Source organism: Rhinolophus sinicus, chromosome 7 (assembly GCF_057876585.1).
Source record: "Rhinolophus sinicus isolate RSI-liver-muscle chromosome 7, RSI-T2T, whole genome shotgun sequence".
NCBI lineage: Eukaryota > Metazoa > Chordata > Mammalia > Chiroptera > Rhinolophidae > Rhinolophus > Rhinolophus sinicus.
The window spans coordinates 36,819-52,357 of NC_142507.1; the positions used below are offsets into that span (position 1 = coordinate 36,819).

The 15,539-nt window shown below is 45.5% G+C and overlaps 1 protein-coding gene across 3 annotated transcripts in view; it reads left to right on the forward strand.

Moving 5' to 3' along the window:
• Window positions 1-7,309: 7,309 nt before the first annotated feature.
• PIP4P2 (phosphatidylinositol-4,5-bisphosphate 4-phosphatase 2) overlaps window positions 7,310-15,539 on the forward strand; it is a 41,573-nt gene continuing 33,343 nt past the window's right edge. For 2 of the 3 annotated variants that reach the window (XR_016021658.1, XM_019726235.3), the window contains exon 1: window positions 7,314-7,539. Coding sequence is in view for 2 of the 3 variants with exons in the window: in XM_019726235.3 (XP_019581794.1) it covers window positions 7,434-7,539 (106 nt within the window). In the remaining variant the exon portion in view is untranslated. Of the gene's footprint in view, window positions 7,540-15,539 lie in introns of all 3 variants that reach the window. The other variant, XM_088799327.1, reaches the window with a different exon arrangement.

Sequence of the window (15,539 nt, forward strand, 5' to 3'; positions counted from 1 at the left end):
AAACTCGAACCAAACTCGAACTCGAACTCGAACTCGAACCAAACTCGAACCAAACTCGAACTCGAACTCGAACTCGAACCCGAACTCGAACCAAACTCGAACCAAACTCGAACTCGAACTCGAACCAAAGTCGAACCCTAACTCGAACTCGAACCAAACTCGAACTCGAACTCGAACTCGAACCCGAACCCGAACCAAACTCGAACCAAATTCGAACTCGAACTCAAACTCGAACCAAACTCGAACCCTAACTCGAACTCGAACCAAACTCGAACTCGAACTCGAACCAAACTCGAACCCGAACTCGAACTCGAACCCGAACTCGAACCCGAACTCGAACTCGAACCAAACTCGAACCCAAACTCGAACTCGAACTCGAACCAAACTCGAACCTAAACTCGAACTCAAACTCGAACTCGAACCCGAACTCGAACCAAACTCGAACCAAACTCGAACTCGAACTCGAACCAAACTCGAACCAAACTCGAACCAAACTCGAACTCGAACTCGAACCAAACTCGAACTCGAACTCGAATTCGAACTCGAACTCGAACTCGAACCAAACTCGAACCAAACTCGAACTCGAACTCGAACTCGAACCCGAACTCGAACCAAACTCGAACTCGAATTCGAACTCGAACTCGAACTCGAACCAAACTCGAACCCAAACTCGAACTCGAACTCGAACTCGAACCAAACTCGAACTCGAACCCGAACTCGAACCAAACTCGAACTCGAACTCGAACCCGAACTCGAACCAAACTCGAACTCGAATTCGAACTCGAACTCGAACTCGAACCCGAACTCGAACTCGAACTCGAACCCGAACCCGAACTCGAACTCGAACCAAACTCGAACCCAAACTCGAACTCGAACCCGAACCCAAACTCGAACTCGAACTCGAACCAAACTCGAACTCGAACTCGAACCCGAACCCGAACTTGAACTCGAACTCGAACCAAACTCGAACCCAAACTCGAACTCGAACTCGAACTCGAACCCGAACTCGAACCCGAACTCGAACTCGAACCAAACTCGAACCAAACTCGAACTCGAACCCGAACTCGAACTCGAACCAAACTCGAACCAAACTCGAACTCGAACTCGAACCCGAACTCGAACCAAACTCGAACCCGAACTCGAACTCGAACCAAACTCGAACCAAACTCGAACCCGAACTCGAACTCGAACCCGAACTCGAACTCGAACTCGAACCAAACTCGAACCCAAACTCGAACTCGAACCCGAACTCGAACTCGAACTCGAACTCGAACCCGAACTCGAACTCGAACCCGAACTCGAACCCGAACTCGAACTCAAACTCGAACCTAAACTCGAACTCAAACTCGAACCCGAACTCGAGCTCGGACCCGAACTCAAACTCAAACGCGAACTCAAACTCGAACCCGAACCCGAACCCAAACTCGAACTTCGAACAAGGCAGCATAGGTAAGAGCCAGGTGAGAAGGTAGTTAATTCAGGTGTGCCAAACCGTGCGCCGGGTTTCACCTCCAGGACGCCACATTCCAGCGGGCAGCTTCCAGGGCACAGCCCTGGGTGTGACACATTGGCTCAGAAGCCTTTGGAAAGAGCTTGTCTTGACCTCCACTCAGGTGTTACTCCCAAAATGCACACGAGATGGCAGCAGAGAATAACTTTTCATGGTCACCTGCAACCAGGTGTTATTCCCCATATGTACACGAGATGGCAGCAGAGAATAACTTTTCATGATCACCTGCAACCCGGGGTTATTCCCTATATGCACACGAGATGGCAGCAGAGAGCATTTCCCTGCCCACCAGCCTTAAAATGAGAGTCCAGGCCCCTGGGACTACATTCTCTTTGAGATAAATCTGTTTTAGGCCCTCACAGGTCCCATCTCACCTACTACTCCTATTTTCCAATTGGGGCAGAGACAATTATTATCTCCCTTTCACAGGTATTTAAAATGAAGACTGATTCTAACGCAGTTCTGAGTCCAAACCGAGGCTGAAATTGGCCAACGTAGGCAAGAATAGCTTGCACACACAGGGTCCTGGACAAACAGAGTGATCCAAATAGTCCTTGGCAGCATTTGGTGGAAGGTTGGTTATTCTATTGAAGAAAATCTGCACAGAACCTAATGGTACAGCTTGCCATGCACTCACTCCGGCTGGTTTTTGGAGTAGGACCAGGGCAGGCAGATGGGGAGGGAGGTGGTAGCCTGGCCCTTCACAGGAGGACAACACCAGATCCCTATGACAAGACTCTACCACATCTATGCCCTGCCTATGCTCGGGCCTTTTAAAATCTCTTCTTTGGGCGGCTTGATGTCTCAGTTGGTTAGAGCACGAGCTCTGAGCAACAGGTTTGCCAGTTTGATTCCCACATGGGCCAGTGAGCTGCACCTTCCACAACTAGATTGAAGACAACAAGCTGCTGCTGAACTTTCAGAAGGGCGGGTGGATGTCTCATTTGGATAGTACACGAGCTCTCAACAAGGTTGCTGGTTCAATTCCTGCATGGGATGGTGGGCTGTGCCCACTGAAACTAAAGATTGAAAAGGGCAACTGGACTTGGAGCTGAGCTGTGCCATCCACAGCTAGATTGAAGGACAACAATTTCACTTAGAGCTGATGGGCCCCAGAAAATCACACTGTTCCCCAACATTCCCCCCCCAAAAAAAAATTGAAAATCTGTTCTTCCTCAGCCCAGAGCGCAGCTCTGCTTCTCCCCATATTCTCTTCTTCTGAGGTCACAACTGACAAGAGCTTCCTGGCTGCTCAGAGTGGAATCTGGGGTGACAGTTTCCTTATGGGTGGGTGCTCGAGCCCCAGACAGGCGCAGAGCTGACTTCTGTCCCCTCCAAGTACTAGCTGTGTGACTTTAGGCAAAGACATGGAAAGTCAGTCTCCACACCAGTCAGGATGGATGTGAGGTCAGTGAGGTGGTGCAGGTCAGCTCCTGCACCACAGGTGATCGTCCCTCACTCCCCCACCCTCTTCCCTTCCCATTTTTTCTGATTATTTATTGCTAGTTCAGATTTTTGTATATTGATATTTTGTCCCGTAACTTTGCTGAATGAGTTTACTAGCTCCAATAATTTGTTGTTGATTCTTTTAGGAAATTCTGTATATAAGATGATGTGATATGTGGTCTGTGAATAGACATAGTTTTACTTTTTCCTTTCACATAAGGATGCCTTATATTTCCTTCCTAATGGATCTGGATACAACTTCTAGTACAATGTTGAAGAACAATGGTGAAAGCCAGCAGTTTTGCCTTCTTCTTGGTTTCAATCTTCAACATTGAGAATGATGTTTGCTGTGGGTTTTGTATAATGTTCTTTATCATATCAAAGAAATTTCCTTTTTTTCCTACTTTGATGAGTGGTTATATCATGAAATGGAATTGGATTTTGTTTAAAGCTTTTCCTGCATCAGTTGATATGCTCATATATTTTTATTTCACATAATTATTGTGGTTTATTGTATTGCTTGGTTTCAGTATGTAGAACAACCCTGAAATTTCTGGTGTAGAGATACTTGCTTATGGTGCATAATCCTTTTAATGTGACATTGATTTCATATTACTATTTTGAGGAAGATTTTTATATCTGGATTGAGAAGGACTACTGTTTCGTAGTTTTCTGTTTTTATGATGTCTTTATATGAGTTGACTGGATTGGGGTAGTGTTAGTAGTTTATGGGTAGGACTAGGTCTATCTTACCTATTTTTCTCTACAAGTTATTAAAAAACCTGAACTCTGTGAGGTAGGAATGAAAAATGGTTATAGTTTTCTCCAAATACTTCCCCTTACAGGGCCATTTAAAACTCCCCATTGCCTCTTGTAACAGATACCTTATCACAACGTCACATCTTTGGTAGATTCTATAACATTACAGTCAATTTCAGTGATTAAAAATCCACTCATTCTAAAACTTCAATTTCATATCCAAATCAAAGACTTCCTGTTTTCTGCAGTCTGTTAGCATTGTGCCTTAAACAGTCTGAGATGGGAGGCCATATGGTCTGCTCTTTTCCTCTTTCCCAGTGTCCCCTCTGGTTGGGGTGGAGAGATGTAGTTTACCTCTGGTTTCAGCTTCCTCCTCCTTCTCCTAGGTTCCAGCTTCTGCAGGAGTCAGAGGGATTCATGTGGCATCACTGTAGACCTCCTCATGCTGTTTGACACTGGTTCTTGGACCAGTAATAACTGACCATTGACTCTCCATGGCAGGTACTCAAATTTTGGATTTCTAGACAAGGTGCGAGGCACAGATGTGAGTTCTTTCAGGTCCTTCACAATCCACAGTGTCCTGCTTAACCTCTTCAAACCCTCCTGAGCCCTTCCATTCAGTGGTATCCCGTGGTATCTCCTTTTGCTGTTTTTTTTTGTTTGTTTGTTTGTTTGTTTTTTCACCCAGCAATTAGCTTTTTGTGTTGCTGTTAGCATCCTTGCACAAGCACAGCTATTTTTCATTTTGCTCACTTGTCCTACTGGAAACCCATGTTCTCGTCAGAGCAGAAGTGGCAGCTGGACTATAACCACAGGCCTTTCTGTTGGCCATCATCATCACCTAGTTCTTTCTTCCTGTTCACATACACTGTGGGGAGAATAACTAGCCTGTGTCCTAACTCCAAGCACAACTAGGAAATTAGTTGCTGGTTTTCATTTTATGAAGACACTGCAACCTTGGCAAGTGGTTCTCTTAGGGCCGGTGCTTTTCAATCAGCTTCATGGAAAGGCGCAGGGGAAAGCCGCAGCAGTACCTCCTAAACCCACAATTCATGACTCCAGTAATCACCACTTTTCTTCTCCTCATTCTTCTGCATCTGTGGATTGGGGTGATTGTGGTTATTGAGAGGTTATGCTGATTTACTCTGTGGGAGCACCTACTGCTTCTTGCCATCAGCTCTGGACCCTAGCTATCAGTTTTGTTTTTTTCTATGACTTTCTTACATGAAGTGTGTAGTTGTGATTAGGTCATTGCATAGCGGCTTCCTGAACCACACCTCCATGCATCTGTGCCCCTCATCCTGTGACACTGCACACCTTCCACCAGGAGACTGACTTGTGGCCTGGCCTTGTGACTTGCTTTGACCAAAAGGCTGTGGTAGAAGTGACCTTGTACAGGTTTCGAAATCGTAGATTTATAAGGCCTCAGCAGCATCTGCCTTTGGCCTCTGGGAGAACTGTGATGAAGAAGCCTGAGATGAAAGTGCATTTGGAGAGGTTCAGACAGCCCATCTGATCCACAGCTAGGTCGTCTTTCTGAAAAATAATGCACTGTTGGGCCGGCCTGGTGGCTCAGGCGGTTGGAGCTCCATGCTCCTGGCTCCGAGGGCTGCCAGTTTGATTCCCACGTGGGCCTTGTGGACTCTCAACCACAAGGTTGCCAGTTCGATTCCTTGAGTCCCGCAGGGGATGGTGGGCAGCGCCCCCCGCAACTAAGATTGAACAGGCATCTTGAGCTGAGCTGCCGCTGAGCTCCTGGATAGCTCAGTTGGAGCAGGTCCTCTCAACCACAAGGTTGCGGGTTCGACTCCCGCAAGGGATGGTGGGATGCGCCCCCTGCAGCTAGCAGCTGATACTGGACCTTGGGGCTGAGCTGCGCGCTCCACGGCTAAGACTGAAAGGACAACAACTTGAAGCTGAACGGCACCTTCCACAACTAAGATTGAGGGGACAACGGCTTGACTTGGAAAAAAGTCCTGGAAGTGCACACTGTTCCCCAATGAAGTCCTGTTGCCCCTTCCCAACAAAGAAAGAAAGAAAAGAAAGAAAGAAAGAAAGAAAGAAAGAAAGAAAGAAAGAAAGAAAGAAAGAAAGAAAGAAAGAAATCTAAAAAGAAATGCATTGTTATATTAATTAACTAAGTTTTACCATAGTGCATTGCTAAATACAATAGACAAATGAAACAGTAATGGAAGTACAAGACAACAGGTAATTTCAGCAGAAATTGGTACTGAAAATACAAAGCAATAGATAAATGTAATAGAACTTTATAATTCTCTGACAAAATACCCAATATATGACATTGTCTTCAGGGCAAGGCAGCAGCAGGTGAGTGCTGGAAGGGGTAGAGAGGACGCTGTTAGTGCAAGCTAGAAAAGTAAGGAAGAGATTACTCCTGGAGACCAGAGAATAGAGGTGAACTATTGCTTGTGGTAACTTGGAAGGTAGAAAATGTATCTAATGAACTTGTTCATCTCCCAAAGAACAAAAACAAAGAATAGAAATATATAAACACAGAAAGCAGGACAAGAATTGTGCCTAGCTTTTTTTCTTTTCTTTTTTTAAATTTTACATGTGAAAGATAATCTTACAATAAAAGTGAACTGGCATCTTAAGATGATTAACCATGCAGCAGGGAGGACTATGGGTGGAGCTGGGCCCCTCATTAACTCTCTACACCTGACTTGCTGTTAAACTTTGTGGTAAGTTCCAGAGGAGGGATGCTAATAAATAGGGAAGCCATCTGGGAAGGGGGAATTTTTGTCAAGTGAGCGGCCTGCTGGAGCCTTCGGCAAGGGTGCATTCACACACTCCTTGGTGGCTTTGTTTCTCCCCCCCCAATAAACCGCTCTTCTGGTGGACTACCTGGAGAATTATCTGGCCAGTCAACATTGAAAACATCTCAAGAAAATAGTTTTTATTTGTCTTATGTTGTTCATAGACTTCATTATTGTATAGATGTCAATGGACAATATGGTACAAAAAAAAATTAAATGTTAACCTGTTTTCTGAAATGAAATGTAAACCGGTATGCATCGTGTCTGTAAGACGCTGCTACTAGAGTGCCAAACAGGTATTAAAAAATTAACAAAAACTAACACAAATTTACTTCTTAGACGACAGATATTCAGAGATTTCCAAGCAAAAGAACCAGCCATCAAGAAAGAACTGAGCTCGCAGGAATAAGCCTTCACGTAATCGCTGCAAAGGGCGACGGCCAGGAGTCCCTCCTGCGTGGAGAGCTGCACTCAGACCGGCGGCGTTGGCTGCAGTTCCCGTAATCAGGTCACCGGCTTTAACTCTGCAGCGCTCTCCTCGTGCTTCTTTCTCCCCTGTTCTGGAGACGGAGAGCTCGGCCGAGAAACAGCTGTAGCCCCCGCCTCCTGCGGACCCTGCCCTGCCGGTCACCTCGCAGGCTCCTCCCCAGTCCCCGCCCCTCCTCCCCAGTCCCCGCCCCTCCCCCGCTGTCCCCGCCCCACCGCTGTGCCCGCCCCCTCCCCAGTCCCCGCCCCTCCTCCCCAGTCCCCGCCCCTCCCCCGCTGTCCCCGCCCCACCGCTGTGCCCGCCCCCTCCCCTGTCTCCGCCCCTGTCCCCCTCTTTCTTCCTCCCGGCCCTCCCCTCCCAGCCCCCGGCCTGGTGACGGACACCTCCGGGCCTCCGGCGCCCGCTCCGGAGCCGCAGCCCCGCTCGCCCCGCCCGGTTGTCCGCTGCCGCAGTCATGGCTGCTGACGGGGTGGACGAGCGCTCGCCGCTGCTGTCAGCGCCGCACTCGGGAAACGTCACTCCCACCGCCCCACCGTACCTGCCGGAGAGCAGCCCTGGAGGTAAGGCCGACGCAGACCTTTCCAGTCATGAGACTCCTAGAATGGCAGGGCCAGGGGAGCTCCGTTCCAGGCGGACCGGAGCTCGCTCGGCTGGGGGACGGGGATGCCGGCACCTTCGGAGCCTGCCTGCTGGGAGCTTCGCTGCAGGGCTTTGTGGGGTGTGGTGCATGTGCGCGTGTTTCACCGGTTCTCACCCGGGACCGCAGAACATGACTGCAGTCACACAAGCCGGGCTTCGCTGTTTTACGGCAGACCCATGTGTAGCTGGGAGGTGGTGCCCATCTCTCACGATCATTCGCAGATCCTGTCAGGTTGCTGAGACCCGGAGTCCTGCTCACCTTGGCGTCTGTCCTTGAAAAGGTTTAGCTTGGATAATATGCATCTCCTACTGTTCACCCACCAGTGCTCTGTTCAATCTGGAAATTGCTTTACCAGAAGGAATAGAGTTAATCAGTATTCCTAACATGTCTGAAATTCCTGCCCTTCCTTATTTCTCCTGCTTGTAAGCAGTATGTGTTAGCTTTGGATGTGAATGATGAGAAATCAGAAGGGATATTTTTGATGCATATATAGGTGAGGTTGAAATTAACTTCTAGAAACTAGCCAAAGTGAATACTGCATATATTTCTATATTTTCTTCTCAAGACGGACTCCAAAAAGATTCGTTAGCAATGGAATCTGGAGAAAGAACGGGGGATCTATTTAACAAACTATTAAATTTATTAAAAAGATCTTTGTTGTAAGCCTTTTAGTGGATTCCTGTAGTAGAAATAAGGTGGGGTCAGAAGTTATAGAAAACTGAAGGCAAGACTTTAAAAAACCACTTAAGAGTACTGAAAAGATCGGTCAAATATGGCACTTGCAAATGTAGCTTAAGTGCATTCTTCTATTTTTAGCTGAAGGTGAGAAAAGTTTAAAAACCCAAGGAAGCCAGGTTAATGCTTTTGACAATATGGGCAGGTCATGATACATGTACACAACTTTTTCTAAGTTCAAGGTTTAGAAATTGGAGCAGCTGTGGAGCACGTTGAACTTGTCTAGTACTTAATATTTGTCATTAAGAACATTATAACTTGAGAAGCAACAGTTGAGACCTTAACCCACATTTAACAAGATGCAAGACAAAGGAAAAAGATGTTTACCAGTGAATAATTCAGTGTGATCAATGAGTGAGAAATGAGGTGCGAAATGGAACAGATTCACCCACGGAAAACACACAAGTTGCGTTTTTGGTCAGCATTAAACTGGCATCAGAGGATACCAGGTGGAGAATTTCCTTTGGTGGGCAAATTTGATGTTAATATTTTACTGTTATATAAAATGTATGGTATAGACGAGGATTAAATACTTATCAGTGAATGCCTCAACTTTATCAATTCACCCTTTTAAGACATAATATTTCACAGTTTATTAAGAGGCAGAGTTTGGATTTAAGCAATTTTCTTATAATAGATTTTCATGCCCTCTATATTGCACCTATGTTTCTGTTTCTTTAAATTAAATAGTGGCTAAATTATTCCACTAAATGGTCATATGCACAGATCTGCCTGTAGACTTCATCATCTGTCATATATTTGTTTAATCTGGTAATATTGCTACACAGTAAGGTACAAGTTTCAGTTTAGCCACGGACACAAAGAAGTTTCATTTCAGAAAACTTTTAATAACCAAAGACATTAGACAGGTTAGATAATTACAAGCATTAATTTTATATGGCATGATGCCTAGGAAGTTAGAAGCTTAAATGAGAAGTAAATGCTTTTTTTTTTTTTTTTTTTTTTTTGCATTTTGACAGAATACCTTTTCTTAATAAATAAAAAATAAGTATCTTCATAAATATTACGAGGAATACACACGTTCTGATTCTAGAACACCACTTGCCACTCACTTAGAAATTCCCCGGGCAGCACAATGTGCCAGAGGATGATCTAGGTGGACAGGACTAACCAAACCCATGCCCTTTGGAGCCCATGTTGTACTGGGAAGAGAAAAATGAGTAAACACATGCCTGAATTAAATCAAGCTGTAAGAAACACTGTCACCAGACCATGGGTTTTTCAGTAGTTGACAACAATTAGAGTTGAGGCTAAGAATTCAAAAGACCAAAAATAGAAGGTACTTTTTGATAATGAATATTGGTTTATGGTACCGTTTATAATTACCCAGACTCTTTTTCTTAAGTACTTAACAGCCATAACTAGCAAATATTTTCTCCAATCTAACCTTTTGCTATCTGTGTCACCTTCTAAGAACAGGAATGTTAGCTCCTACTCCAAGATGAAATTTTCCATTGTATGAAGAAAGTTGGTAGAGTATTTATTTGTAGATTATTGATGATGTAGTGGGGAACAATCACTATTTTGCACCTGGTTGTAGCACAGTGCAAATCAAGTGTGGTCTGTGTAACAATCCAGCTGGGTTTCTAAGTGGAATGCTGCCAGTGGTCCTCACTGTCAGTGCTGGATTCCTACATGGAGGGCATCACTGCTCTGGTGAGGATGGTGCCCCACTTGGTACACTTGTAAGCTTTGCTAGGGCATAGAAAGTAAACTCAGACAGTTTTAGTCTTACTTGAAAGGAGATTGGAAGAAATACCATAAAATCTACACAATTTGGTTATATTTAATTGATTTCTTTATAAATCTGTTAATTGTATTGGTAGGATACAGCAAAAGTGTGGGACGTTGACACATAAATTGTATAATCGTTCAAACAAATGCAGGTATGCTGGGGAGGAAGAGAGTGTGAGCGATTGACTCAGTGCTGTGGGAGAGGGTGTGTAGTAAAAAGACCTGCTCTGATTTGGGAAGCCAGGAACAGCTATTCTTACACTTGATGAGGCCTGACACTTGGCAAAGAGGGGATTGGGAGAAAAATCCTTTAACAGGCTAACAACCTGAAGGATGGCCAGCGCGGCTAACGCGGGACCGCAGTGGGGAAATGGCTGCAGAAAGGGACTGGAGAGGTGAGTGTGGTGACATTCTCCACAGACCCTCCTCCTCTCCTGAGGACCTCCTGGTTATTGGGGCTCTTGGATAGAGCATCCCATTGAATCTGAGTGACCCTGCGATTCAGCTTTGACCTTTAGACTAAGGTAGCACAGCTGCATGACTTTGGGGACTTGGTCACAAAAGTGGTGACAGAGGTCTTGCACCTGCTGCTTCTGTCTCTTATAAAGCCTACTTGTTACAAGGAAAGTAAGTTGTCATGTGAGGATTTGTGTACCCTGAGACTGCCTTGCTTTGAAGAACCCTGACTAGCCACATGGAGAGGGGACGTGGAGATGGGTGCCTGACCAGCCTTCAGACGTGAGTGTGAGGAAGCCATCTTGGATGCCCAGTCCAGTTGAGCCTTCCGATGACCCCAAGCCATATTCTTACTGCCCCCACGTGATAGGTTCTAGGTGAGGCGAACAATCCACAGAACATAAGAGTAATATTGGGTTGTTGTCCTAGGCACTAAGTTTTGGGTGAGTTCTTCTGCAGCAGCTGATGACCAGAGCAGTACCTATTCATCTGTCTGTGCAGCAAACTGTTGGCCACTCTGAGGGACTTTGCCTTAAGCAAGGGGATGTTTTGGTTAGATTTTTATTGTTATTTTTTTAATATCACTCTATTTATAGATTAGAGATTTAAATTTAGGAGGCAAGAGTGAACGAGAGCAGATGACTTGAATGGCTAAGGGAATGATTCAAGCAACTCTGATAAACCATGATGATGGCTTAAGCTCAGGTGCTGGTAGAGGTGCAGAGATGGCCTGATGTTCAGGAAGTAACTTGAACAGGGCGTGATGGTAGATGGGACGGGGGAGTGAGAGGCGGGTGGCAAGGATCTTTCCTAGAATTCTGGCTTCCACAGCTGATGGTGTGATTGCCTGAATGCCAGAAGAGGACCAACTGTTGAGGAACACAGCTCATGAGCTTAATTTAGACATGATGATACATTTAAGATGCTTTCAAATATCCAAGAAGAGATGTCATATAGGCAATTGGATCTGCAGGTGTACGGCTGAGAAATGGAGCTTGGGCTGAAAATATAAAACTGTATTTGCATATAGCAGTATATGAATACATGGGTGTTGATTCACAGCTTCCCAAGGCGCCACCCGTGACCACGGACGTGCAAACACAACGTACGTGTGTTACGTTACTGATTATCCTTAGTCCTTGGAGCAGTGGAAGCATACAGGCCATTTGACTCCAACTCAGTAGCGATACAAATACTATCATTTTCTCTGTGTGCTAACATTGAAAAAGTTTGGGAAGATTTGTATGACACCGCTTAGGGAGAAAGAATACAGTAAGAAGACGACAGAGCCTGGGACAAAGCTTTGAGAAACTCCCACATTCAGTGACTAGTTAGAGGAAGATGAGACTACAAAAGACTGAAAAATAGCTTCTCAGAGGTATGAGGACAGCCATGAGATGTAACATCACAGAATGAAGGGGAAGGAAACTTCAGGAAAGGAATAGCCGAACGTCAAAAGCTGTAAGAAAGAGCAGATAGATCAGGAGTGAAAAATATCTTTTGAACTTAGTGTCTTGGGGGTCATTAGTGACCTTAGAATTATTTATATGTTTATATTTAAGTGCTTTTTAAAGAATTGAACAATTTATTTCATTTGAATGTAATATTCTGACATATATTTATTTTAATTGTAAAATTACCTTAAAACAACTTCAGCGGAGAAGCTAATATTCCTTTATTCTGAAACACACTTCGATTTCCTATGAAACATAATTGTGTTTTACAAGGCATTGTCATTTCCTTTCTCCCTTTGATTTGTTTTTTAAAAAATGTATAAATTTGAAATTGCTTCAGGAAATGTTTTCAGTGAAAATAGAAAATAAGTTGACTCCTGGTTTGAGAGATAAGTTGTTTAATATGTACTCTTGTACTTCTTAGAAATTGTACAATAAATAAGGTATAATTTTAGCCATCCTCTTAGGTCCTCTACCTGAAGAAATCTAAAGTTAGAAATGATACCTTGGTTTAAAATGGGACAAAGTCTAATTTCACTTAGAACTATGAGCTGCACTAGACTAGAGTTTTGCCAAGTGGCTTAATTCTGCCTGCTGTGACAGAGTACTGTAGACTGGGCAACTTAAATGACACACGTTTATTTCTCACAGTCTGGAGGCCGGGAAGTCCAAGATCAAGGTGCCAGCAGTTTGGTGTATGGTGAGCTCGCGCCTCTGGATTGCAGACTGCTGGTCCCCTTGCATCCTCACATGCTTCAAAGTGGTCAGGGAACTCTCTGGGTTCCTCCCTTTCATAGGAGCACTAATCTCATTCACGAGGCCTCTGCCCTCATGGCCTAATCACCTCCCAGAAGCCCCACCTCCTAAACTGTCACATTGGGGGTCAGCAGCTGCACATAGGAATTTTGACACAGACACTCAGTCCATTGCACTGAGCTAGAGTCTGTGGCTATATTTGGGCACTCTCGAATCTCTGAACCTCCTTGTAGCCGTGCAGCGTTTAAGGTTGGGGTTTGCTGTGGGTTGTCAGGAAGAGATGGTGCACACCACACACACAACCCCCTGTGTGACTGAAGTTCTCACTTTGTTTGCCAAAGGTTCTGCAGCCCGTGGAAGGCAGGTTGTCACGATGAGCAGAAGGAGATGCCCGCAAAGCACCCTGGAAGCAAACTGGGGTCTGTGCAGCTGCTGGCCTACTGAGCTGTAGGGTCTGTGGGAGCTTGATTTTATGCTACAGCTAATGCTCCATTTACAGAAATTTTCTCAAAGTGGCTCTTGAGAATCAAAATCAGTGTCACTGAGGCCACACCCTCATGAACGGAACATAGAGCCCCGTTTGGTGGGGTACATATGCTTCCAGTTCTCCAGTGTTGTGGCAAGCCCATCTCCTATGACAACCCTGTTCCATTATTTGGCAGGTGTCAGGCTCCACAATTCCTTCATAATACCCACATTTTTTCCTGGCTCTACCCCGCATCTTTAAAACGTTAATCAGGAAATGTTTCATTCAGTTTCATCCTTTCAAATATTTGAGTGCCTATTATATACTGTTCCAGATGTTGGGGAGCTTACATTCTGGTGAGAGCTGCATAATTTCAGAGTGAAGAAAATAAGCGGGGCGTGAGGACAGAGTAACTGGCTGCAGGGGAGTGTTTCAGATGGTGTGTTCAGGAAAGGTAACTCAGAGATGACAGTTGCTTAGCGATCTGAAAAATGAATCAGAATCGGCTGTTGGAAGACTGAGGGGAGGAGTGCACCAGGCACCTGGACAGCAAGTGTAAAACATGCTGTTTTGAAACAAGGATGAGGTTAGAGCCTGGTGATTTAGGGGGAGTGGTGTAGAGGAAGTTAGAGGGTGCCGGGAATGTCTTCGGAAACTGAAACGATACCTTCTGAGTGGGTCCTCAGATCTCCTTGGCCCATCCTGAGTTGGACCTGGGGTAGGGACCTGGGGAAGCCTTCCTCTGTGATGATAGCCATAACCCCTGTCTTCCACTGACTGGTGGGCCACAGTGGATTTTTGAGTCCTGAATTAACACCATTTCAGAGCCAGTTCCTATTAATCCCTGAAAGATGTAGATGTTTTCTTTTCCCCAGTGCAGTCACCTGGTAAATGGACTCGGGTCTTTTTGGGGAAAGCTTGGAGATTGACAGTAAATCCTTAGCAGTGCTGCTGGATGTTCCTCAAGGGCGTGAACCAGCCCTTCCGTGAAGGTGCCCTGGGTGTGTGAACTTGCTCTTATTAGGCATCGGATGGAAATTTGTGACTTTCCACTGTGACTACTCAAGTCAGGTTTCTGGTTATAAGACCTAGATTTTTCTCTTGTACTAGAAGAAAGTAACGTTTTTGTAGATTACCCATCCGTTTCTATCCTAGGCTCTTTTCAGTTAGCCAAAGGTCCTTGTGGGTCACAGTTCTCTAATACCGACTCTTTCCCATTATAATCAATGGATCCATCTTGTCTTTGGCTTTTCAGTGCTGCCATGCAGCTTCTGTTCCCCTGGTGTCCCAATATGCCCACTGAAGTCAGGCAGCACGTCACAGAGGAGGTGTCCCATCCTGCAGTGCCTGGCCGCAGAGGACAGCCACACCGCAGGCGCATGCACTCCCCTGTCATGTGTGTCCATGCCCGGTGAAAGGAGTCTCCACTGGGTCCTCTTGGGATGGAAGGGGGGCGTGCTATGCAGGGTTCACAGGATGAACTCACTCCAGCATTTCTAACTCCCTAAGCCTTTGATGGCTGCTTCTGCATCATGCTAGGGACACTCTGACATCTCAGCCTCATTAAGTGTAAGGCCGGTGTCATCAGCCAACAAGTAGGCTGATCGAGCTCCTTCCAGCTTCAGAACAAACATCGAATGCAGACCATCTGGCAAGTGCCCCATATCATGAACTTGGCTCCGCTCGGTGTGACATTTCATCCTCTTTGATGCAGCCCTGAGGATCTGCTCCCACACAGATTCTCCAGGAATCTGACAATGTATCGTATCAAAACGTTGCAATTCTCTTGTATCGGCTGCTGCTTCTTGAGTCACACTTGTACTTGTCCTCCTGTGGCATGTGGAGATCCGGTCCTAGTTATGGGTCTTGACAAGACATTGGGCTTTACGGAGAATGGCTGTCTTCTTGCAAGACAGCTGCCTCAGGTGAGGTTATTACACAGTTTTCGAGTGAGGCAAGATTTGTCCCCTCAGACACCAGAGGACACAAGCTGCGTTCCACTCACAAGTGACTCTAGTTAAGATTCTCAGCTCTGTTTGGCTTCAACCAGGTGGCCCCATTCCAAGCCTCAGATTCCCACTCCTTTGCAGTCAGCTTCCAACCTTGTACATGAGAGACATGGCAGGAGTGTGTATTTACCTGATATTATAATTTTGCAATCTACACAATTACGTTTTGTGTTTTATTTCCAGCAAGATAAGCTCTGTGACAATTAGAAATAAATGACACTTTCAGGGCTGTGACTGAAGTTCTCTGGTTCTGTGACTGTGACTTCATCTGAGACCTTCTAATTTTCTC